At 39.1% G+C, this 24,019-nt stretch overlaps 1 protein-coding gene across 1 annotated transcript; it reads right to left on the reverse strand.

Moving 5' to 3' along the window:
- Positions 1–32: 32 nt before the first annotated feature.
- On the reverse strand, positions 33–23,947 carry LOC124159130 (ester hydrolase C11orf54-like). Its single transcript, XM_046534705.1, has 7 exons — positions 23,409–23,947; positions 23,014–23,112; positions 19,825–20,000; positions 18,589–18,753; positions 10,700–10,796; positions 5,246–5,412; positions 33–256 (listed from the first exon to the last, which is right to left on the reverse strand). The coding sequence occupies exons 1-7, from the start codon at positions 23,470–23,472 to the stop codon at positions 83–85; spliced, it is 942 nt and encodes a 313-aa protein (XP_046390661.1). The 5' UTR covers positions 23,473–23,947; the 3' UTR covers positions 33–82.
- Between the last annotated feature and the right edge of the window lie 72 nt (positions 23,948–24,019).

Raw genomic sequence — 24,019 nt, forward strand, 5'->3', positions numbered from 1 at the left:
TTTTAAAAATACTTGTTCAGTCATTATTTTCACTTACACAGCCAAAAATATAATTTATAAAAAGGCATGTGTTCACAAGTTTCTAATCTCTTCCAATTTGATGGGTTACCACAGGCCGATCAATTCTATGTATGGAGTGACCAAGAGTAAAGTAACCCAAGTATTCCACCGAGTCCGGCTGAGTGTCGATATGGTAGTGGCCTACTTCTCCATGATGACTAAATGTATGGAAGTGTTGCACCCGCAAGTCCAAACCCTGTGAATCAAAATAGGACATTTAGTTGTTGGGGGAAGATTAGAAGATAGTTAAAACTTTGAGGAATCCTGAGATGAAGTTAATGATGCAGATTCCTCTTCATGCTGTCTTTGAGGTAATTAGGTTATGTATATATTAGCTATTGTGGAGAATGCAGCTCCTCTGTGCGTAAGGTTTTTATTTTTTTGTTAAAGTTATGAGTTAGTGCTATGGGAAAGTATAAAATCAAGAAATGTTTATAAAACTTTTATGCCACCATAATCTATTCACTTTATGTTTGCGGGTGAGCTTTCATGAGAGCCCGGGCACTCTCAGAAGGCTACGCTAATGGGGTAAGGGTAGTACCGAGAGAGAGGAGGAGCAAAGTTAATGTTGCCAAAGATACATAGCCACCCTAGTTTGTCACTAAAAATGTGTGAGTCATGGGTGGCCACACGTATTTTGGCCCTGACGCCGAGATAATATACCTACTCATTTGGAAGGTATTGGGGATAATCCTTTCACAGAAGCCCATTACATTGTCAGCTACCACACTGAATAAAGGCCTGGTTACACGGTACATTAACACGTACAAGTTAATGTACGTTTGCGTGAATGATTTTGGTGGAACGGAACATGTACGAACGCGTGAACCAAATTAGAACAGGTTCTAGTTTCTGTGCATGCATTCACACAAGTTGGGTGGTTACACGGTGCATTTTGGCGTTCATTCTTACATTCATACATTTAGACATTAACCCGTACGTGTTAGGAGAACGTGTGCGGTTTGGCAACCCTACTGCATGAGCAGATTCACAATGTTAACTCGACGGAGGTCTGAGAGCGACTGAGGCCACGCCTGCTGTTTGCTGATTGGCAAAGGGAAAGTCATGTGTTGTGAAACTTTCCCAACCATAACTCCTCCTTGCTTTAGCCACACCAGCTCACCCGCCAAGATAAAATGAAAAGAGAATAGTTACTCCTCATCTCACACTTAATTTCCTGCATTGCTCGCCTTTAGAATAGCATTCATAATATTTATATTACTTATTATTGTTTACTCTGCTGTCTGATTAGGATCTGTGACAAGACGTATCTAGTTTCTCATCACCAGATAGTGGAGATTGTAATACTTTCATTTTTTTTGCGAGTCATATTTTTGTGATCTCAAAATTACATTTTATCAATTCAGAGAGGTCATTCTCCACCTTTCTCTGAGAGAAGTAGTTTTTGGCTGAGGATAGTATCTTGTTACGTAGAAACTGTGTATAATTTATTGGTGGCACACGTGTAGATATATTTTGTCACCTTTTAGAATAAAAAAAATCTTCACTGAATATTCCATAATGTCTATCTTTGTCTTGGATGTTCCAGCAAGTCTTTTTTTTTTCTTTCTAAATAGAAATCACAGCATTTATGTTAATTCCATGATTATAATTTTATGACTGGTCTATACTCAATTTTAATGCAAGAAGAATCAGTGTAATTGTAGTTGAAAGTTTTCATGCAGCATTGATTCAATATATAAAGAAATAAGGAGAGAATTCATACAATATTTAATGCCACAAAAATAGGAATATTGGCGCATATCCAAAAAGAAGATTGCTGAAGCTGACTGAAAATGAAGGTAGGGAAACTCCCTAAATATGTGTGACCTTTATGATGCAGATATTTACTGTGGGCCACAAAAGTAAATGTGTACATCCAATGAGCCATCAATCGGAGCTAGAGCTTCAAATTCTTAATCGTCCATTGGCAATGCCTTTGAAAGCAAATATGGTGAGAGGACCATGAGGTGAAATGGGAAGGAGATGTGGTTGGGGGAAATTCAAGTGTAAGACCTCCAGTTATGGTCCATCAAGTGAGTGTTTCATGGAAGTGATTTTACTTTAAATGAAGGAACCAGTTGTTCGAGCTGTATATGGATGTCATAATGTGAAAGTACGACTTTTTTTTATAACCTTAGGCAGTCGCACAGATGTTAGAAATTGATTATCAACAGGAAAGTGCTGGTGCCCATGACCTTTGCAGTTTATAGTCTTCATGGATCACAGTAAACATATAGTGATTGAGGAAAAGGTATTGCTATGATTACCTCTTATACTTACTCATGACATGAGCCATAAAAATGCCCATTTCCTTAATGGGCATTTTTATGGCAGTAGGTTAAGGAAATGTTGTGGTTATAATTCAAATATTTTAACAACTTCACAACAACTTATTTGTTGTTATTGTGATAATCTCGGGAGACTGTTAAGGTTGCAGCAGTAGCACTTGCTCATAGGTATGTAATCAGTTCCAGGGGCACAGCTCGGAATTAAGGCTGTGGGGGGGGGGGGTTTAAGTGCAACTAATACTGGGGTGTGTGGGGGTATGGAATACCCACAAGGATAAGCGGTAGGTGCCAGATAAATATACTGCGGAATTTTAAAATAAATGGTTCAAAATGGTGAGTTTTACGGCTTTCTGAGGGATATTTTATCACTCCTTACACTATTCTATGAGTAATATCAATCCAATTAAGTAAAATGGATTAAAATTAAAAATTTCTCTGAGCTCTGGAGGTGGTTTTATGCCCCAAACCCCCCTTGCTGCACCAATGATCAGTTCTAACATTGGTGTGACTACATGATTGTATCTGAAGGTGAAATACAAAAGCTGTCTATTCTCATACTTATCTTATTTTCCATTTTTCATTACATTTGAAAATCTAAAAGAGCTAAGTTTTGCATACACTTGCATAGTTATTTATAATTTTGAAAAAGAAATATTACAAAACTATGATTTTGACTTTGTTCAAGCCAATGGGAGCACAATCCTCATGTCCATCTTATTTAGGAAAATTGGTGCAGTGACTAGCCGATTTTCAGGCATTCTTTGATTTTGGTGTTCTTTCATTTGATTAAGTAGTTCTTCATTGCTTGTGTAATGCATTTTCATTATCTCTAAAGAATTAATGACAGTTAGGTCAGCCCCTTGTGTAATAGCATAAAGCCAATTCCACTATTTCACATTCGCCCCTGCTACTCTCCACTCTCATGCGATTGCTTAGATGCTTGTATGTCTTCCAACCATTCCGCTCCCACATGAACTTGTACTGAGAAAAAAATACTAGAATAAGCTCTTATAAAAAATTTTTTTTTTTAAACCAGCCTTTATATTTAGATTACAGGAGATGAGCAACGTTTATATATGACACAAAGCAAAAAAACTCAGTGACCCCGAAAAACCAAAAGTGACGTATTAAAAAAGTCACTATATTTATTAAATTTTCAGTGAATGGTAAGCCCCCTATGTTTCAAAATGCCACCCCTATGCTTTTAAATGCCTACTATGTGGATATGCCTAAAGTGGATAACTTTTACTGTGGTCGCAAAACACGAAAATCGACCATTTGGAACTTCTTAGATCAAAAACATGTTTTGGGGGTTGACTGGGGGGTGGTTAAAGGGGGGTTGGAGAGAAAAAGTTATATTTTCATGTATTGTCATCAGAAATGAAGAAGTGTGCAAAATTTCAGCGTTTTTGCTTCACAGGAAGTGAGTCAAATTTGAGTTACAAGATTTGTACCAGACAAACAGACAAACAAACAGACAGGTTGGTGAGTTGATATAAAGGCTGGAAAAAGGGTGATCTCAAACAAAGTATGCCCTGCAGAGCTTCAGTGCTCAAATAACATTGTAGACTCGTGCATCCGTAGTAGCATGCGCATCAAACAAAAGCACTGACACGCAACAGCATGTCTGTGCTTTCGTTTGCTCAAGCGACTGAGCTCTAGTGTCTGCACCATTGATTTATACGATGCTAATTGATTACTGATGGATAAGAATTAAACTTCTAGAAGTGAGTAGTGGCACAGAAAGATTGATGTTGAATTAATAAGTTGATGTTGTTACATTCAAATCTGACGGGGAGGTAGTTACGTCAAAGAGCAGATTGTGCAGCAGTGTGGCTTAGACAAGTTGCCATTACTGCAGCAATAGTGAGGTGTATTCAATTGGACTTATCATTGCGTGGAGGTGCCAAAAGGTTTTTAACATTACTTGCAGTTGCCTAACAATACTGCTACACAGTACCTCAAGCTTGTGGTTAGCTCTCACCCCCTACTCCTGTATAGCTTGGAACAGCTGGCTCCAGGCCTAAGCAAGCCCTGGACACTGACGTGGTGCGAACCAGGTTGCACTGTGAATGGCCTAGGCCAGCTCTCAACACTGCTTCTGGATGGCATCAGGCAGCCAGACTTGCTGCCTAGATTCATCTCTCCACAACAAGCTATGCTGTCTGAATGTTGAAGATCATTTATAAATACTCCATGCCTGCCCATTCAGTTGGGTTGTCCTTATTGATTCAATCAGTGTGGTTTTAAGTTTCGAATAGTTGGTGCATAGACTTGTAATGGCTTGTAAAATAACTACATATTGTACTCCTGATTTGGAGTTATTTCTACCATTTCCCTCAAGATGGTTGGCCCCATTTTTTGCAGGCTATGTAATTAGTTGTGCATTGGTAGGAAGAAATGTTAAAATATCAAGCGTGAACCTAGGCAGGGACTTCTTGGCCTCACTTCATCAAATTTTTTTCAATGCCACTCATGTGTCCTTCGGTGATACTTCACCTGCTTTTTTTTGTGATTTTTGCTAGCACCTTATTCACCATAATGTTGCATTGTCTGAAAGAATCAATCTCAGACTCCAAAATCAGTAGAGGATAGAATAGGAGAAGATGAAGTATTAGTAGAAGTAATCTTTGGAAGAAAGATTGAGGAATTCAAACCATCAAGACGAGCTGTCTGGGATACAAGAGATGCTACCAATTCCACAGCAAATGCTAGTTGAGATGATCTGCTGCATGGTGAACACTGGACTATCATCGTATGATTCTCCATCTAAATATGTCCAGCCACTAACCAGCAGGAGGTTCAAGGGGCCCAAACCCCTCTCACTAGAATCTTAGGGAGATGAAGTCTCTGATTATGCCCTGGGGCATGCACTGATGGTCCCTCATACTTACTGGATCAGCTGTAACCAAAGTCCCAACGGATACCAATGGGGCAGAGAAGTTGTAAAATTTAAGCCAGGTGTTCAATTCTTCATCAGTATTCAGAGGAATGCTGGAGAAATCAGGCATTACATGATGCTTAGCAGTACCTTCCTTCAGCAAAAAGGTACCCCCCAAACCTGTGGAAGCAGGGAAAACATTATTTTGCAAGGAAACAGGATATTAGATAGTAACCTGAAATCAACATCCAGGGTCTTAATACTGAAATTTAGTGCTGGCTTCACTGAGTCGTGATACTAAATAAAACAAGTCAGGAAGTCAACTAGAGCCAACAACCTTGGGTTTAACTCATCTTGATTTGTTATGCTTAGTGTACTTAGTGAATATTTACTCCTTTTATCAAATGTAATGCTGTATCTTTTGCTGTCTTCACAGTTTGATTTTTTAAGTATTCTTCTTCAGAGGTATAATAATTGTAGCCCGTAATATTATGGTATCATTTCACTCAAAAATGAATTATGTTTCACCTAAAGCAAATAGTGAACTGAATTTTAGTCGGAAAAGAATATGATGTTTGGCTTAAATAAGGCCATGCTGAAACTATTCTTAGATGAAAGAAATTACGTAGGGTTTAACAGTATATCTGTATTGTATTTTTCTCTAGTAAACATGTAAAATATGTATAAATTTTAAATACACCAATGAATTATGTTAGTAATCAGTTTACCCCCATATGCTTCGTTTTAACTTAGGCCCAAAGTTGTTTCTATACATTAATACTGCTTTGTATGGAGATGGAGTTTGTGTTGACAAAGTTAAATGAAAGCTGGATTACTGGTAAAAAAAACAACTATTTGTAGTGGACTCTTAACACTTCACTACTCATCGTGCTCTCCAAAGCAATACATTTACAAGGGTTTAAAAAATTAAAGGATTGAGGATCCGTTATGCACAAAATAAAAGAACGTAATGACAACTGTGCTAAAAATATTTCTATTTTTAAGCATCTGAGTGGGGCACTTGCTTCCCCCTAAATCCGCCTATGTAGCTGGCTATTCTGAGACATCATACAACAACATATTTATGCATGTATGTATTGGGAAATGGAAGCCCTTTTATCTACATGCATGTACACTCACCTGTCACCAGGCATACTTACTCTCTGGTGAGTAGAGCTTTGAATTGCAGCTAATGGAAAGCAACCTTTAAGAAAACCCTAAATGATCAAATAGGACCGGTGGCTCTTCTACAGCACACTCAATGTAGAGAATGTCACAGTATAACGCAGAGATGTTGCCACTGCACGCTACAATAGGGTGGTTTCCTTCATCAAAGAAAACGAAAGGCATTGATTGCGATTCGTTACCCACCATTAGTGTATTCATAAAATACAAATTATTTTGTTTTAGAAATACCGGGTTAGACGAATGGCAATGGTCCATTTTTATCCTCATTTGAAAAGGGCCAGATTGGCGCCCATGCGATGCCACTCCACGTGACGTCACAGGGACCTAGTTTCTATACGAGAAGATAGGAGTTATACGTAGTCTGAGGTTACCATTGCATGCATGAGGCGCAGAGCTCAGGGAAACATGTCTTAACAATCACTTATTAAAACTGGCTAAGGTCGGAAAGTTTTCCTCGTTTGATAAGTTATTAATAATCCTTATTTAAGCCAAGCGCTACCAGTCAGCAGGGTACTAGGCTAGCCGCTAGCAGCCTGCGTCGTATCAGCGCTAAGCCTCGCCTCAAGGTCACCTCGCTGGGCGGGAGGGGGAACCAGAAATACGTCACGCGGAGAGACTTCCCGACATTCATACTTAAGCGTCGCGTTTTCGCGCGCTTGAAAATTTTCACTTTTCATTTAATCGCGAAAAATAGATATCGTCATTTAAAAATCTAAAAGCGTGAAATACGTACTCCAGGAGTAATAATCTTTCGATTTAGGCAATAAAAAAATAATAGGAAACCACCCTATTGACCCCCTTACGGTGGTGAGAAGCATATTCAGCTTTGGACTCTACATTAAGCCACCTACGTTTCAGCAGTACAACTCGCTCCATTTTGCATCATTCTATTTTATTGTGCAGTGAGCCCTGTGGTTATTCCTTTCTCTGCCTACACAGCAAAAACTCAAACTACGAAAATTGCTTGCCATTCCCCCAACTTGAACCATGACCGTCTGAATTTGCTTAGTGCTTTAAGCAGTAAAGCTCCTTAGCCATCTTCTTTCCTTGAAAATTATTGCTTTTTTTTATATAATATTTTTAAATTTCATTCTTGCTTCTATAGTAATTGAAAATTTTAGCCCAGTGGCATACATATTTTGTTTGTCAGCAAAAACGTACCATTTTGTTCTTCCAAGCCCCAGAAAGCCTTTAGGTTAGAGAACCTTACTTTTTATTCTCCTTCAAGAAGGTCAAGGGGAATGATTTTTTCCTTGGTGAAATTTTTGCACATCGATGGCACTGGCAGAAAACTGCATAAATGTTCACCCGTGGCTAGGTGAGGGTTCTTTTTGAATCATGAAAGAGTTACACTGTCAGCCATTGGCTTTTGGTAACTCATATTCTGCTTTTGGGACTTGATTACTTATGTGGCAGCTAAAAATACTTCTTTCAAAAGAGATAAAGTTTTGCCCTTATCAAGAAGTAGAAATTGTGTAAGATATGGGACAGATAGTGGTGTAACACCTTATGAAGGATTTAGATATTTTTTATCTTCTTAATATTCTAATCTCATGATAAAGTGGTTGTAGCATCATCAATCCTCTTACCTCCTTGAGCATGTTAGTTTGGCTTTGTTCCTAGTTCTTCTCGATATGTATCAATTCTGTCAGATATTCAGTAGTTCTGAGGGGATAGCCGGGAATGAGGAAGCAGATGCTTTGGCCAACCAAGAATGACGAAGAGTATGCGTCGACAATAGTTCCCTAAGAGGACCTGAGAGCCTCACTCAGAAATGCTATACTGGAACAGTGGAGGTAGTCGTGGAGGACTATGAATAATAACAAACTGCGTGGCATCAAGGGGGTAACAGCAGCATGGCCCTCCTCTTCCGGAATCAATCGGAGAGAGGAGGTAGTAATCACACAGTTGATAATAGAGCACTGCCCATTGACTCATGTGTATCTCTTTACTGAAGAGAAGGAACATCCCTGATGTGATGATTGTAGATGCCCATTAATTAATCTAGGGGGAGACCTAGAATCCCTTCTAGGAGACCATCCTTCCAATTTTAATAATGCCATTCGGTACCTCAAGGAAATAAGCATTTTTAATAAAATTTAAGCATGCTCACCCATTTTACGAAGTCAACATTTACTGTGGCTATCATTTTATTCTATTTCCATTGAATTATTGGAATTAAATGATATAGCAGTGGTGCAAAATGACCTAGGCATAAATGCACCCTAAATCTCAATACTACTACTACTACTGTACAGTAGTGCTTATAGTTTCAGGGTTTCAGCTTGTGGTCCCTAGGAACGCAGTAGTAGGGGGATCCTTGAATTACACCTTTATGTTTGGGGAAGGTGACCGACACGTAAGGTTTTCTACACCATAGGGGAAAGGGTGGAAAGTAACTCGTGCTGGCATTTGTCTGTTCTCTAAAAAAAGTTGCCTGGGGAACCTCAGTGTAGTGTGCCGTAATACAGAAAGCGTGCAATGTACAACTGATTCAGGAAGTATTTTCTTGGTATAGAAAATTTAGTAATCTAACTATTGCTTTTTCTGATCAATTCATATTTATTCACGTGTTAAAAAATAAATTTTCACAGTTTTTCGAGGATTATTTTATTGTTTAATATTTTACTCGTAAACCTTTTGAGTTATGGTTTGAAACGGTGGGTAAAAAGTACTTCGAAGTTAATGTAAAGCCATTTCAAGTACTAATGAATATTTATAAGTCATACTTAATGCTTTTGAGATCAATTACGAAAGTGGTACAACTCGTAAAAAGAATCTTAAAAGACAGTTTATTCCTTGACTCTTCAGTACATGCTTGCCTATATTGCAGGAAAAATATTTTCTCGTGTGAGCAAAAAATAACCTGTGGACTGGCAAATATTAGCGCAATTACACCTTCAATTCCGCCAACCTGATAGATCGGCTAATTTGTTGCCGATAATTTGTATTTTTAGCATAGAATGACTGGGGAACTGTTTCGATCGAGCTGAAGCAAGAGGCGAGCGGTGGGAAGAAAGGGGTTAAAAACCTCCTATATGTTTTAGAGACAAGGTCTTCCGAGTACCCCTTAAAAAAGATCCCTCCCGAGATGTGCCCATCTCCGTAAACCTTTCCACGAAATTTTCACGGCTTTCTATTTACCGTTACGGTTTTCTGAAAACGTAGTCGCGGTCTTTCTTAGGGCAATAAAGCTTCCGCGTTCAAGGCTACGCGCTTTCGCTGACATTTTACTTCCTACATCGCATATTTACCCCTTGTTACTCAGTCAGTAATCATTAACATGCCAAAACCATGGACGCCTCCCTCGTATCCTGGGCGAAGCCAAAAGGAATCACCTCCCACCCCTATCCTATCCCCCCTCCAAAAAAAAGATGCCATTGATGAATTATTATACTGAATCTGCTGTTCAAGGCAAGATTTAGGCTATTCATATCCCCGTGAACGAGGCCTCGTGGAGTGTATGGTGACATACACACCTTTCCATGAATTCACCAGCAAATACGCGTTATTGTCTGACATAAACAGTTAATTATTCTAAAATTTTCACTTCATCCATTTGAAATGTTATTTCTTCGATGGTATCAAATTCGTTTTGAGTTCGTCAGCTATTTTAGACGAGGGGCAGGGATGCCGACTTACTAAAAATATTGAGGGGTCCCAAACCGGGGATCTTGCCCCGGGAAATTTTATAAGTAGTGAGTTTTAAGTTTTTAAAGCATTTTAGAAGAGTCATATGATCAACATTAGAACCCTGTTAACTCAAATCTCGATATCTGGACACTCCGGGGAAAATCGACAAGCCTGACACATTTTTTCCTTACACCCATAACGAATTTTTGAGGGGCTCAGGCCCCATGGAGTCGGCGCCACTGACGAGGGGCATGGTATTCACTATAATCTCACAAATATCAAAATAAAAAGATCTTCGACCCGGCTCATGCTCGTAAAATCTAAATTTTGAATCAGTTTAAAAAAATGGAATGCATTTACACGCACGCCCAATGTGAAAGTGGGACGCAGAAGACTTAAAAATTTTGATATCTTAAAAATGTAAAAATTAATTTTTCGTAAGAACGGGGGAAATTCATTAAAGGGCCGCCAAGAGTAAGTTGGGAGCGGGAGTCAAATTTTGGCAGCCCTTATTCAATTGGTTATTTATTCAATTTATTTCTTTCCTAGTAACTCCAGCTACATCGACGCTTGCACGTCCGCCAGTTCATCGCGACAGATATTTTTCAGTTGGTGGTTTGTAAATTTGCAGATTATATATACTCACCCACAGGCTTTTCCTTGTAAAAGTTTTGCAATGTCGTCCTGATGCTGGTGATAAAATCCTGGCTCCCAGTTCTCCGTTTGCAGTGCACCCTTAGGACCTGAAAAGGTAGAATTCAACACTAGTCAGAAGTAATTTCCGGCTTCCAGCATCATCATTTTACGATTATAAGACACTCATAAATAAATCATGAACACATTTCACCCTTTCATCCAGTGCCGAATGTCATTTTTCACTGCTGCCATGAGCAGCGAATCATCAATCACGCTGGCACGAAAGGTCAGGCATTTATTTGTGAGTTCGCCGATAATTTAGGCAGTGAATCAAGGAATTTGACTGTCGCCGCATTCTGTCCTGTCTCTATTATATTGCGGACACATTCGTGATGTATTTATTGGAGAGTCATAGTCAACGCTTTCTCTTTTATTCCGTTAAAATTCAATTAAGGTGGCTCATGATGGCATTTCACGTGTTAATCAATCATCATACATTATTTAGGTTCTTAATCCTTTCGGCTAACCGATTCTATCCGAGCGCACACGAGATATAAACGCAAACATATATATATTGAGTCCGAAGGGCTGAAATCGCTTGAAAAAAGATCTGATGCTTTCGCAGCGTATGCTGGTGGTAAAGAATGCATTTGTTTGAGCCCTGAGGTTGGAGTACGAATCGTGCCCCGAAACTTCGGCAGCCATGGAGAAAATTACCCTAAGGAACACCCGAGCAGTCTTCACTAGCTGACATCGCCTGATTGAATTTGACGTATATGCCTGAAATTTCCTGACATGCGTGATCGCTTCCTGGCGTCGAGGTTGCGCATTGGGGCCAAACCAAATGTTTGGAGAAGCTTATGGTGGTCCAACAGAGGAATATGGGGGAAGTCAGAAGGATTTAGGGGTTATTTTTGGCTCTAACAGCTGCTGAAAGCTGCTCTTTCGTGAGCACATTAAATCCATTTCCACCCGCGCTATGTCTTTGGTGGGTATGATGGATCGCTACAGTGAGGTGTTGGATTTAATTGCTGTACGCACCTTCTTCCTTTCCTGTGTCTCTCCGGTTCTAGAATACTGCAGCCAAATCTGGTCTACGGCCCCAACTTCTTCATTAAAGCTCCTGGAACGCCCATTGAATTTTTTCCTTTCTATTGTCCGCTGCCACCACTTGCCTTTTCGTAACTTCTCCCTCTCTTGGCATTGCTACTTTAGCTGATCGCCGTATCCTCAATGACCGGAGATTCTTCTTAAATATCATTAATGGCAAATACAGATCATCTGACCTTCTTTCTTTTTTTCCGCTTCGTATTCCTTCGCGCCCGACGAGGTCGAGTGACCTATTTCATTGTTTCATCCCCCGCCTTTCTGTTTCTAAACGTTCTTTTCTATTCAGACTTCCTTCTTCCATTAACTCCTATGCCAAATGTGTTCCAAATTTTGATCCTTTTTTCATCCCTCACCCAACTTGCACCATCACTATCGTAATTTTCCCCCTATTCCTCACACCACCCGATGAAATTTATTATTCTTCGTTATTTATTTGTAAATACTGTTGAATATTTTTTGTTCATTATTGGTTACGTTGCTTAATATTATGAAATTGTTTCTCTTGTTATTGTAGTCCTCTGTAATTGGCCTCGTGCTGTTTTTTGATTAAATAAATAAATAAATAGCCCCTCCTGCTCCCCCGAAAAGAGCATCCAAATTACTCTTGTTTTCCGGCGAAGATATGTCCCACAAAAGAGACTTTTGACACTCCCTGCCAGAGGAGGGAAAGGGAGTGGGGGACGGGGAGCGAGGGAGGTGGAGAAAGGAAGACGAGACTGATTTATGACGGCTGCCCTCCGAGGGTCAACCATGAGACAGATGCGGAGGGTGTCCCCTTCCTTGAAGGCTAGGGAGGGAGGGGTGGCTATGGACTGGAAGGGAAAAAGGCACCGGTCACGGAAGAGGGACTCTCAAGATTCGAGGGGAAGAAGGGAGGATGGGAAGGAGCACATGAAAAACAGTCGGAAAACGGGAATCACTCTGGCCATAGGTCAGTCGCACTCCGTCGCTGAAGAAATGCATCCGCCATACACGAAAATTACGCCATCGTGAAGCCTCTACCATTCTGGGGATCCCACCAACGTTCAACCCAGATGGAGGGTGCAGCCACGGATTTTTACCGCTCGAATCCGGTAACTATGCACATCTTGAAATTCATTTTTTGTTTTTATTTGAAGGCTGTCTATGCGTGTTGGAGTATCTTTTCGATGTAGATATGCGCAACTTGAAATTATTTGTTACTCTTACTTCACCATTCTGTAGAGGCATGAATCATACATAGAAATATCAATGTATACCCAAACTATAGATTCCTACTACAAATCCCAACATAGTCTTGTCGAAGAATAAGCTTATGGTTAGTGGTACGTATGTGTTATCTCCTCCGATATTATAAAATCCTTAATTAGACCGTTTCTTACCGCTTACTAATATGAATAATCTTGATTGCGTCATAATTAATTGGGGATGACTCTCACCAATTACTTACTTCGCCTTTAGATAACTCTACTATTAGAGAATATCTACCGCTTACAAGTGACGGGCGTAAATTATACAGTATGAACATGGATCGGTCGACCTGTGAAGTAAAAAAAATATAGTTGTGTTACCTTGGCCCAAACTTTTTTTCCCAACATCTGCAGTCTAATATTTATAGACGTGGCCCCGAACCATTGCCTATTGAAATTAGTACTTCATTGAGGGAAGTTAATTAAAACATACGCGCACAACTTGGTGTAAGGTATCGCGCTTATCAGTCGATGGAAATGGTCGGGATTTTGACCAGAAAAAGGGACAGATGGGCCCTCAAAGAGGATGGGGTAGTTGGAGGAGGGAAAGATGCCATGGATTGTTTAAGAGTACTGACTAATTTACAGAGGACCCCTCATGGCCCTACTTAGCCCCAGGGCCAATCAGTACATTGCATTAACTCGAAAAGGCTCCAACTGCAACCGCGTAAGTTTCGAGAAAAAATAATTTTAACTTCGAGCTGTTGTTTTATGTGTGGTACCAGTCAAATTGGTATCATTATATTACGATTGTTTTCCGCCAAAATTCATTGAAAAATAATTTTTCATTGATATCGTACTTCAAATAGGAATGTTACGACAGAACATCATCTGAAAACAAAATGTGAAACCAATGTAGCGAAGAGGCAGGCTGTTAGAGAATTTTTACAGTGGTGAAGTAATGTTTACGTTTTTATTTGCCTTTGCAATGACTGCACGTGCTAATTCACAGTGGAGAGGTCACCAAAGCGGCAACATTTGAGAGCGAATATTCAAAACTACAAGGCGCAAGGCGAAAAGTAGGGCCACCCCTAAGGTCTCCTAGGGCATGCTGGATTGATGCTGAATAGCTGATGATTGCCGCAAAGAGAGGCAGAGATGTCAGGAAAGCTGGAGGATAATCGATTTTTTCTGAAAAGATGCGTGTGCTACCCTGTGTTCTTGGCAGATTGGTGATGCGAAAGCTAACTTACGGCGGAGGTGACCGGACCAATCTTTTCGTAAATGCACTGAGGTTGAGTCAATCTCGAGGATTTTGAGCCAGTTCGTGAATCGCGCGCATATCCTGTAACAGAATGTGGCGTCTTGGGATCCTTGTTTCATAACCCTAAGTGCAAGTCCTATTGAAAAAAATCTCATGTTCGCATTGCCTCAAGAGCTTCTCGCGGAATGGTCGAAAAAAAAACGAATGGATAGAAGGCCGATGCATTAGAGCACTGACGGCGAGTTACGACTTATTAAAAAGCAGAGAAACAAATCCCTCTCTTCTCAAAAGTGTCTCCCTGGTAATTTCGTATTACGGATCGGCCGCGGACGAAAAAAAATGCTTGGACACGCAGTTCTATGTATGTATTATTTCGATGTGCGATCGAAAAAAAAGCTAGTGGAAACGGTAAAAAACATTTTGATAGTGAAATCACGAGGTCCAAGTTATGTAACCGCGTGAGTACCATGGTTACGAGAAAAATGAATCTAGATCGACTTTCTATCAAATGGCGACGGCTATAGCGCTCATCAGATTCTTCATCTCGTAAAACTTCCGGCGCTGCGGTGCGGCGAAGGTGATTGTCCGCATTTATCTGTTTCTTATCAAATTAATCATCTGATCGGTCATTCACCGCTTATCATTGCTTGCCACGTTCTTTTTCTTGCTGCAGAGGTATTTAATAGTATTTGAAGAAATATTTTCCCAGAAATTTATTTACTATGCAATCTTCCCAATCGGTGATAAGAAATTTATCACGGTAAAAATGAAAGCGATACTTTTTTTGTTCTGGAGTCATGCTATCAAAGCTTTAAAAAATAATTAGGATAAAAAAAAATTAAGTAAAATTACAAATTGAAATGAATTCATTAATTGCATAATATTCTTACGAAGCAAAATTTATTGCACAAGATATATTTTGTGATTATACTCTACGAAGTAATCCATATGCATTTTGTAGACCATTTTTACTTTTAAAAATTGTGTAATTTCTCATCAACATCATATACATGCCCTCAAATTAATAAAAACTGACATTAGGCCATTGTTATCACATTGGAAAACTTTTCAAAGATCTTTCACTAATTTCTAATTTGCCTTTTTTCCCTGCTTATTGCACGTATTTGGGTTTCATCTTCCACTGGGTACTGTCAATCAACTATATAATAATTATATAATTGATGCATATGCTCCATGCAAATTCTTTTATAAACTCGAAAATGTCAAAACTCTTTGTAGTTCGTCTTCCTAATAATATTATACTTTTTTGACCCTCCCATCTCAAAAGAGCATCAGACTACTTGAGACTACATCATCATAACTCTTCATGATTTTTAATACCTTTCATCTGCCCAAGATATTTCTTAAGCAGTATCAAAAAGCTTTCTCCAGCTTGCATGCCCCAGCCAACAGGGGGGGCTTGGCCTGCCAGCGCTCAATTAGCCGACAGGCAAATCCCTCAGATCTCCCTTTAGGTGCAGGGTTAAAGGCAACCAAATAGTATGGCATGCCAAAACTTGTAAAAGTATATTTTATTTCAAAAGTTCATGCCATCCCACAGCCAGCATTAAATCATCTTTGCCACCATGTCATTGATATCAAATTATTATCTGTGAGAAATTAGGCTGGCGGTTACATTTCTCTCCTTGACTACTAACCTAAAGTGTGTGAAATATTATTAGGAAATGAAGTATTATTATTATAAGATGTAGGTAATTTATACATTTATCATTCATAACTAAAAATTCACATTTTTCAAATTCCGAGAAGTCAATAATAACCCACATTAAGACATATTTTGCAAAAGAAATAGTCTGACATCCTGCATAATCACAATCACAAAGGCAATTCTAAGTACATACATATATGATATGACATATACATATAATGGTTGCAACAATATGACTTTCCAATAGGGTGGTTTCCTATTATTTTTTTATTGCCTAAATCGAAAGATTATTAATCCTGGAGTACGCATTTCATGCTTTTAGATACATATTTAAATGATGGATATCTATTTTTCGCGATAAAATGAAAAGTGAAAATTTTCAAGCGCGCGAAAACGCGACGGCTAAGTATGAATGCTGGGAAAACCCTGTGTGACATCATTCTGGTTCCTGCTTCCCCCGTGTGAGGTGACCATGGGGCAAGGATATTGTGCGCTGCTGCGATGCTGGCTGCTAGCGGGTAGCTGAGTACCCTGCTGGCTGGTACCGCTTGGCTTAAATATGGATTATTAATACCTTATCAAATGAAGAAAACTTTCCGACCTTAGCCAGTTTTAATAAGTGATTATTAAGACATGTTTCCCTGAGCTCTGCGCCTCATGCATGCATTGGTAACCTCAGACGACGTATAACTCCTATCTTCTCGTATAGAAACTAGGTCCCTGTGACGTCACGTGGAGTGGTATCGCATGGACGCCAATCTGGCCCTTTTCAAATGAGGATAAAAATGGACCATTGCCATTCGTCTAAACCGGTATTTCTAAAACCAAATAATTTGTATATTATGAATACACTAATGGTGGGTAACGAATCGCAATCAATGACTTTCGTTTTCTTTGATGAAGGAAACTACCCTATTGCGGTCGCCCTAGCGTTTTAATTTCTGGCTTTATGGGTGGTAACATTTTTGTGTTCAGTCCCTGTACTAGCCTGTCCTTCCATTATACCTGCAATGCACTGTGAAGACTAAATGCGAGAAATTAGATGTGTAGAAGAGTTTTGATCAGTGTGGGTAAATATAAACTGCTTTTCCCTGATGTTTGGTATCAACTAAAACAGAAAATTACAGGACTTCAACCCTAAGTGGGTGGGATTCTCCCTGCAGATCCTCTGAAAAGGGTCAGGAAGGATCCCCTCTTGGCAGGCAATGCCATGATTTGCCATCTAGTCACTTCAGCTGAAAGGCTAACCATAGTACAAAATACCACAAAATTGATCCAAAATGACCTTACTAAACTTTTAGCAATAAAATGACATCTGCACGGAAATATTTGCAGATTCTCTTTTCCAAATCAAATAATTAGCCTAAAACCACCATGTTTGTGCAAAAATTCCACAGAGAAGAAAATCATTCGCCTTGACTGGGATTCAAACTCTGATCCCCCAATTTCCAGTCAAGAGCTTTAGGCAGTTAAGGTACCGAGGCATCATTCCTCTCCGTAGATATTCGCTGACTATACCGGACAAGATTTACTTTCCATGGAATATTTCCTTTACCATTTTTTTGTAAAAAGTCAAAGTTTTCCAAAAAGTCCAACCCCTAAGTTCCCACTGTAGAGGGGCACAACCAGTCTCCCGGGATCACCTGCTTCCTCCCACACCATAAACCCCTGCATTTGGGGAGGCTTCATTACTTTTAACTGCTCCAAATAATGGTTATAAATGCAAATTTCTTGGATAAAAAATCAAAGTTATATTATAGTCTTCCACAACACCTAGTATATCAGCATCTGTTTTATGGGTTTACATTGTGCCAGTTGAATTCTGTTGGCAACAGTATCGCCCCTTGTCCTGGATATACCCTCAGGTTAAGTCACCAATTGCGCAATCTTTGCAGCTTCCTTCACATGAAGACATTTCCACAACAGAGATTGAAATTAATGTAAAAAAAAGACAACTGACACAAAGGAAAAGGAGAGGATGGATGCTGAGGAGAAAAATCATTTGCCTTGATTGGGATGCAAACCAGAAGACATTGACCAATTGACTATGTAATCCATGTAATTAAATAATTCTTTATTGAGCACTATCCAGCCCCATAGTTAAGGAGAAAAGCACATTCTCCACTAACAATTCAAGTGTGAGAAGTGTATTTCGTCTCACTGTCAAGGGCCACTGCTTTTATTTGAGGTCTAAGGGAGGGAGAGGGTTGAAGGGTTCAAACCACTTCCCCCTGCAAATTTTCAAGAGACAGAGTACTAGGTACACTCCCTCAAAATGAAGTGCACTCACCCCAAAAATAAACCACCCAAAAAGATTTCTGGCAATAGTTTTGTTCTCAATCTAACAATATTTTATTGCTCAGCAGAACTATTGACTATCTTATGGAAAATGGAAGGGTAGGGAAAAATGGCACAAAGTCAGAGGAGGATTGCCTATCGTCCATGTTTTCAATCATGAAAATCAAATAAAATTATTCAGTGTAGCATATGTTTTTTGCTTTCTATAATAGACATGGAGTAAAAAGGAAAACTTAATTGTAGATAACTTTCTTTCTGGAAAGAACTAAATATAAAAAAAAAATGACTTCCAGCAAAAGTCCACAACATCAAGTCTGGCTTGAAGTAATTATTATATTATTGAAATGTGCTAGACTCTAATGGTTCTCACTGTTCATTTCAGTCCTTACCTGTCCTGGATTGCCATCGCTGAAATATAGGTTGGACAGGAGTGCATGCCTCATCTCATCACTTGGAAGCTGTTCAGCTAAATTGGTTCCATCGTCAGGATTCACTTTCCCAATCCAAGTAAGATTCTTTGTTTCTCCATTTTTCAAATGTAGATTTGCAGCCATCTGCCAAATAAACACAGGGAGAAAAATTAGTTATAATTTTTTTAGAAGCGAAATTTATACTTGCTTGATAAATGTGAGAGTTAAACTATGGATGAGGATAATTATGTAGATTAGGACAAAGAACACCCCCAATAAAACATATTCCTAATGTACATTTTCTTGCTTAGAAGGTTTGCAGCTGGTTTTCCTGAATCTTTTTGATCTTTAAGTTCCTGGCATATGATTTCCTCATTCATACACACTTATCCTGAGCCCCTAGGAAAACATGATTTGTACACTGCCCTCTGAGTAAATACCACACAGTCTCTCACGACTTTCCAACGGAATCAGCTATTGGTGCTGCAATTTTGCTTATATCTCTTGAATTCAAAATATCATATATACCAATCAATTACTCTTCAACTATTCTTCTTATATCGTTCAATTATTTTAAAAAAACTGTAACAAATTATTTCCTCTTGCAGTGACTTTTGAAAGAAATACTTAATTTTAGTCAATCTCTCCAGGGAGTATCAAGTTAAAATTATGATTTATTTGTGGATTTCTCCATTTTCCGGGTTATCGCCGCGTTTCTTGGTCAGAGGAGACAATTTCGCCAGGAAGACTGTGAAACAACATTATGATTTATTATTGTATAGCTTTTGCAATACATTTCACAAAATTAATGTACCCTGTGATAAAAATTAATTTTTCATTGAAGGTTTTGCTAAAGTGATCACCATTACTGCAAATTATTAAGGAACTCTTCCATTGAAGTCATAAAAAAGCAACCTGTAAGTTTTTTAAGGTAAAGGTAACTCCTTAGTCCTGATATTTGAACAATTTTTCCAATGGATATCTTTACCTCTAAATGATTGAGCAAATCACATTTTCGTAAATCATATCAATATGAGTACATAGTGACAGGGCTGCCTACAGGCTTCTTGTGGCCCAGGGTAGAATTTGGGTTTGAGGCCCTCCCTCCCCTGAAAAGAAATAGCCCCCTTTTGGCCCATATAGCCCACATAGCCTTATAGCCCCCTTATGGGCACCCATAGACCCCGGCGGCGGGCGGCCCTGATAGTGACTTACCTCACAGTTGGTATTGGCATACGGCCATGGTCCAGCTCCAGCTCCAATGATGAAAGCTGATGGTGAGCCAACAACTGCTGCAATTTTGCGGAGGTCATACACTTTTTCACGGTTCACAGTTGGTAAAAGATAGGGCGGCCCGCCAACTTCCACTATCTTTGGATTTCCTCCCAAACCTGCGATTTAAGATAGATTGCAGTTAAAATTTCAGCTTTGGAATTGCTGTTCATAGTACACATACTTCATAAGAACAAAAGATTTTGAACTCAATTTTGTACTGCAATTTACTCTTGTTCGCATGTTGTGGTGGCTGGACATCACAGATTTAGTAGCTAAAATCCCATGAAACAACAGTGAGGTTGAAAATTGCCATTATAATTGAATAAATGCACCTTAGGGGTTTCAAATGTACAGCTGCTGCAAATGCAATAATATATATACGTTCCAAAAAAAAACCAGCAGGAAAGTGAAGTTCAGCCACCATTAATTGGGATAGAGGGTATGGTAGAGGAGTTTTTCTACATTGTGAGAGAGAAAATGATGTTCATCTTTTGGGGCAATGTTAATTAAATACAGGATAAGGTCTTAGTATGGGGTTTTGTCGAATATAGCATTGAAGCTAGAAAATGATTTGTGGATTTATGGAACTTGGCATGCAGGGCAAAGGAGAATGGGAATGGAATGAATGGGAAAAAGACAGATGCGCGTGCACACAGCAAGGAAAGAAAGTGTGCGTAGAGAGGACTTATGAATGAGTTTGTTCCACTTTTTTTGTCAGTTCTGGTTCTGCTTTTGGTTTGGTTCCTAGCATTGGTTCTTGGTCCAACTTCTTCCTACATGTTCTTAATCAAGTGTTTCATTTTCATTTCTCAATTTTCAAAAGCTATTCATTAATTTTGCTTGTGTATTATAGAGGATACCTAACAAGTCTATTATGGCAACTAAAAACAAAAAGGTATCTCATAAGTAGTTGGATACATAGCATTACTCTGTAAGAAATATGTCATTGCAATTATGACCAAGGAAAGTTTTTAAATTGGGTTTTGCACTTTTTATTTTGGCTATACATTTTTATTTGGTTTGCTCCCAATTCTGGTTCTAATCACAAGAAAAGGTGAAACTGAGAACTGAAATGACCCATCACTAGGAGGACAAAATAATTTTTTTGAAGGAGATGGTGTTGGGGGGCTAGGAAATGTTTAAACCCACGATAGAGAGGAGCATTTTTATTCAGGCAGTGACTTTTATAAATCACATAAATAAATAAAACATTCTCTTGAACTGGGTTTTAATGCATCTGAAGGATAAAAATTCCTCAAAAGAACTCCTCCTATACCCAGAAACGGCAGTGGGAGGGGGAAAGGAAGCTTGGATGAGAAATTTTGTGGAATCTGTGACTTTTTACAGGCAAGTTTTGAAAGGAGGGAGGATTGGAGGTAAAATATACGTATTTTACTTACAGGCTTCTGGCATTGCTCCAGGGTCACCATTCCTTTATTTTGAGCTACTTTAAAGCATTAACCTTCCATTGATCACTAGTCCCAAGCCTCTAACGTTGAAATCAAACAAGCAGTCTTTTTTAATGGTTGTTTTGAGAAGTTGCTCCTCTTATCGTGATTAATTTAAAAGCAGTGGATAGTTAACTAGAATTTTGACTTTTAACAGCATCAAAATCCTCACCATTCTGGATATTTACACTGGGGGCACATGGGCAGGCAATATTTCTTCACCTTTGTCGCTAAAAAAAGACCTTACATATTTGAATTTCCCTCATCTTGCTCTTAAGAGTGATATTCTGTCAGAAAGGAAACCAATTTTCCAGCAGAGTGATAGTGGTGGTGCCGATTTTTTATATTTTTTCCCCCATAGTACATTGCCACCTGTGGCAGATCTATGTATTGGGGAGGAGGGGGCTAAAGACCCTATTGGGCCAAAACACAAACTAGATGATGTAGTTATATTTTCCAATACATTTACCTACTTCAACAAATTGAAATACAAATTATCTCTACACTTAGGGCCTATTTTACTCACTTTTGTAATGTTACAATCCAGTGGTAGTTCCAGAAAGGGGCTAAAAGGGGCAATAGCCCACTCCCCCTTAGGTATCCATTTTACACTACATAGAATCGTAATATATATTACGATCTGATATCAGACCCCCCCTTGTCCCTATCCTGGCTCCACCACTGATTGCCACTCTCCATTTCTCCTTAATCTACGAAATTTCTCTTACTTCCCTATGGTTCTTCTTTCTTATATCCTTCTTGAACTCTCCCATGTGTACAGGGCCGGCTCAAGGCAAAATACTTACCTGGGCAAACTGCTGTTGTGTCTTCCCCGCTAGAAGGGGGTTTGGGCATTTGGTTGCCCCCGTAACTACCTATATGTTGATGTTGCTGCGGGCAATTGCCTGGCCCTGCATGTGTATATTTGTCCCTCAGTCTTTCTCAAGGGACTTTTCCTTCAGTTTTCCTATTTGTTACATTCCTCAGGTAATACCAGAGGAATGTAACAAATCAAATCAAATGAGGAATGCAACAAAAACAAAACAGACAAAAGGACCTAACAGCTGTATCTCATCACATGGCCAATTCAAGTGTTCTTCTTTGGCTTAACGTGTTCCATGGTGTTGAAAAGTAAGAAATGTAAACATTCTAACAGCTGTGTCACTGTGAGTGAAATCCCTTCTTTTCCTCCCTTGATACTTGTTGCAGGTTTTCAGGCAATCTCCTCACCAACCTTGAATGGCAATGTAGTTTAAGCATGACTTGTCTTGAGAATTGGCATGTACCTACCAGTTCTGTTAAGTCCTTGCATTCTTGTAACTTTGCATTTGGATATTTGTACCAACTACCACTTAAAATGGTAAAAGAACATACTGAGAGAAAGCTGGGCAAAAATTTGTTTATGATAGAGGAGAAGACATCATAAGTAAATGGGAAACAAACCACTTGATGTTGTAACATTATCTGGCAGGATTATTAGGGAACAATGAACAGAAGGAGTTAAGCATGGCATCCAGAAAGGCATGGAGATGGAAATATATGAGGGAAAAACTCCTTTGGGTTTTCTCTCTCTTTCCATGAGATAGAATATTTTAAGCAATTTATTCATGTGCATATGTAACAGGTTCATTATGTATACATAAAATATCTTCACCCAAACAAACTGCTACATGATGCTTACCTTTGCAAGCCAATGTGAATGGTTGCTCGCTAAGGTCAGGGCAATCAACTACGTCCGCTTTAACTTCGGCGAAGTTGGATTTCATGCCATCGGACAGCACTAAAACGGTAATATTAAAAGGTCTTATTCAATCATAAATGATAAAAATACATTACGGAAGCGTGTAGCTTCTCTGTAACTGAATGTACCTTACGCTTCGAAAAAAAATATTAACAGATGATTAACCACAACTTAAAACAACGCTCATTTAGAGAAAAAATTACTTCAAAAGGCGATTTTGATAGCTAACCTGAATACCTAATATACGAGAAACTGCACTCATACGTTAAAGCTTGGATGAGCATATTTAGAAATTCGAAGATATTCACCGACGAAGAATCAATTTCTTGGCTTACCTCGGGCTATTTCCTCTAGCGAAGGGCAAAATAGGTCCCTCGTTTCATGAGGTAGATTTTCCATCTTCAGCTATAGCTTCGACAAGCTTCCTTCAATTAAACAGGAAATTGAAGTTAAAACTGAACGCTAAATTTATAACGGTAGTCTCTGATTACTATACTATCACCTTCATTCGTTTGCCACCGGGGACAAAAGAGTCAAGGACGACAAGATAAGAAACTTCGATTCTATGTAAACAGATTTAATCAAATGCTACTCATTTGGTCCTTCCGTTAAGGATATTACGATAGGAGAATATCAGCTTATGTCATAAATGCCTTATTTCCCTACAAAGACCCTTAATTTTCGTTATATATGCATCGCAATGCAAAAGAAACAATAAAAATGGAGCACACCATCGTGCCCATGCCACTGTCCGATGAGCTCGCAAGGATATAATTATAGACTTCATCCGTTACTTTATGCTTAAAGGAGAAACATAGGCCATGCAAAAATCTATTTCGGGAGGGTGCATAATATTGGCCAACATATCTAACATTTTGCATGCGTGGGGTCAGAGACGCCGAGACGTAAACAAAAACAAACACTAACAGCTGGCGTAGCAGACGAT

Source organism: Ischnura elegans, chromosome 5, assembly GCF_921293095.1.
Source record: "Ischnura elegans chromosome 5, ioIscEleg1.1, whole genome shotgun sequence".
NCBI lineage: Eukaryota > Metazoa > Arthropoda > Insecta > Odonata > Coenagrionidae > Ischnura > Ischnura elegans.

What these genes read in the sequence shown, in the direction of transcription:
- LOC124159130 (XM_046534705.1), bottom strand. Translation starts at nt 23,472, where the DNA reads ATGGAAAATCTACCTCATGAAACGAGGGACCTATTTTGCCCTTCGCTA. An exon ending in GCTAGAGGAAATAGCCCGAG is followed by an intron (nt 23,113 to 23,408) that starts GTAAGCCAAGAA and finishes TTACCGTTTTAG; the next exon opens with TGCTGTCCGATGGCATGAAA. An exon ending in CTTTGGTTACAGCTGATCCA is followed by an intron (nt 257 to 5,245) that starts GTAAGTATGAGG and finishes TTTGATTCACAG; the next exon opens with GGTTTGGACTTGCGGGTGCA.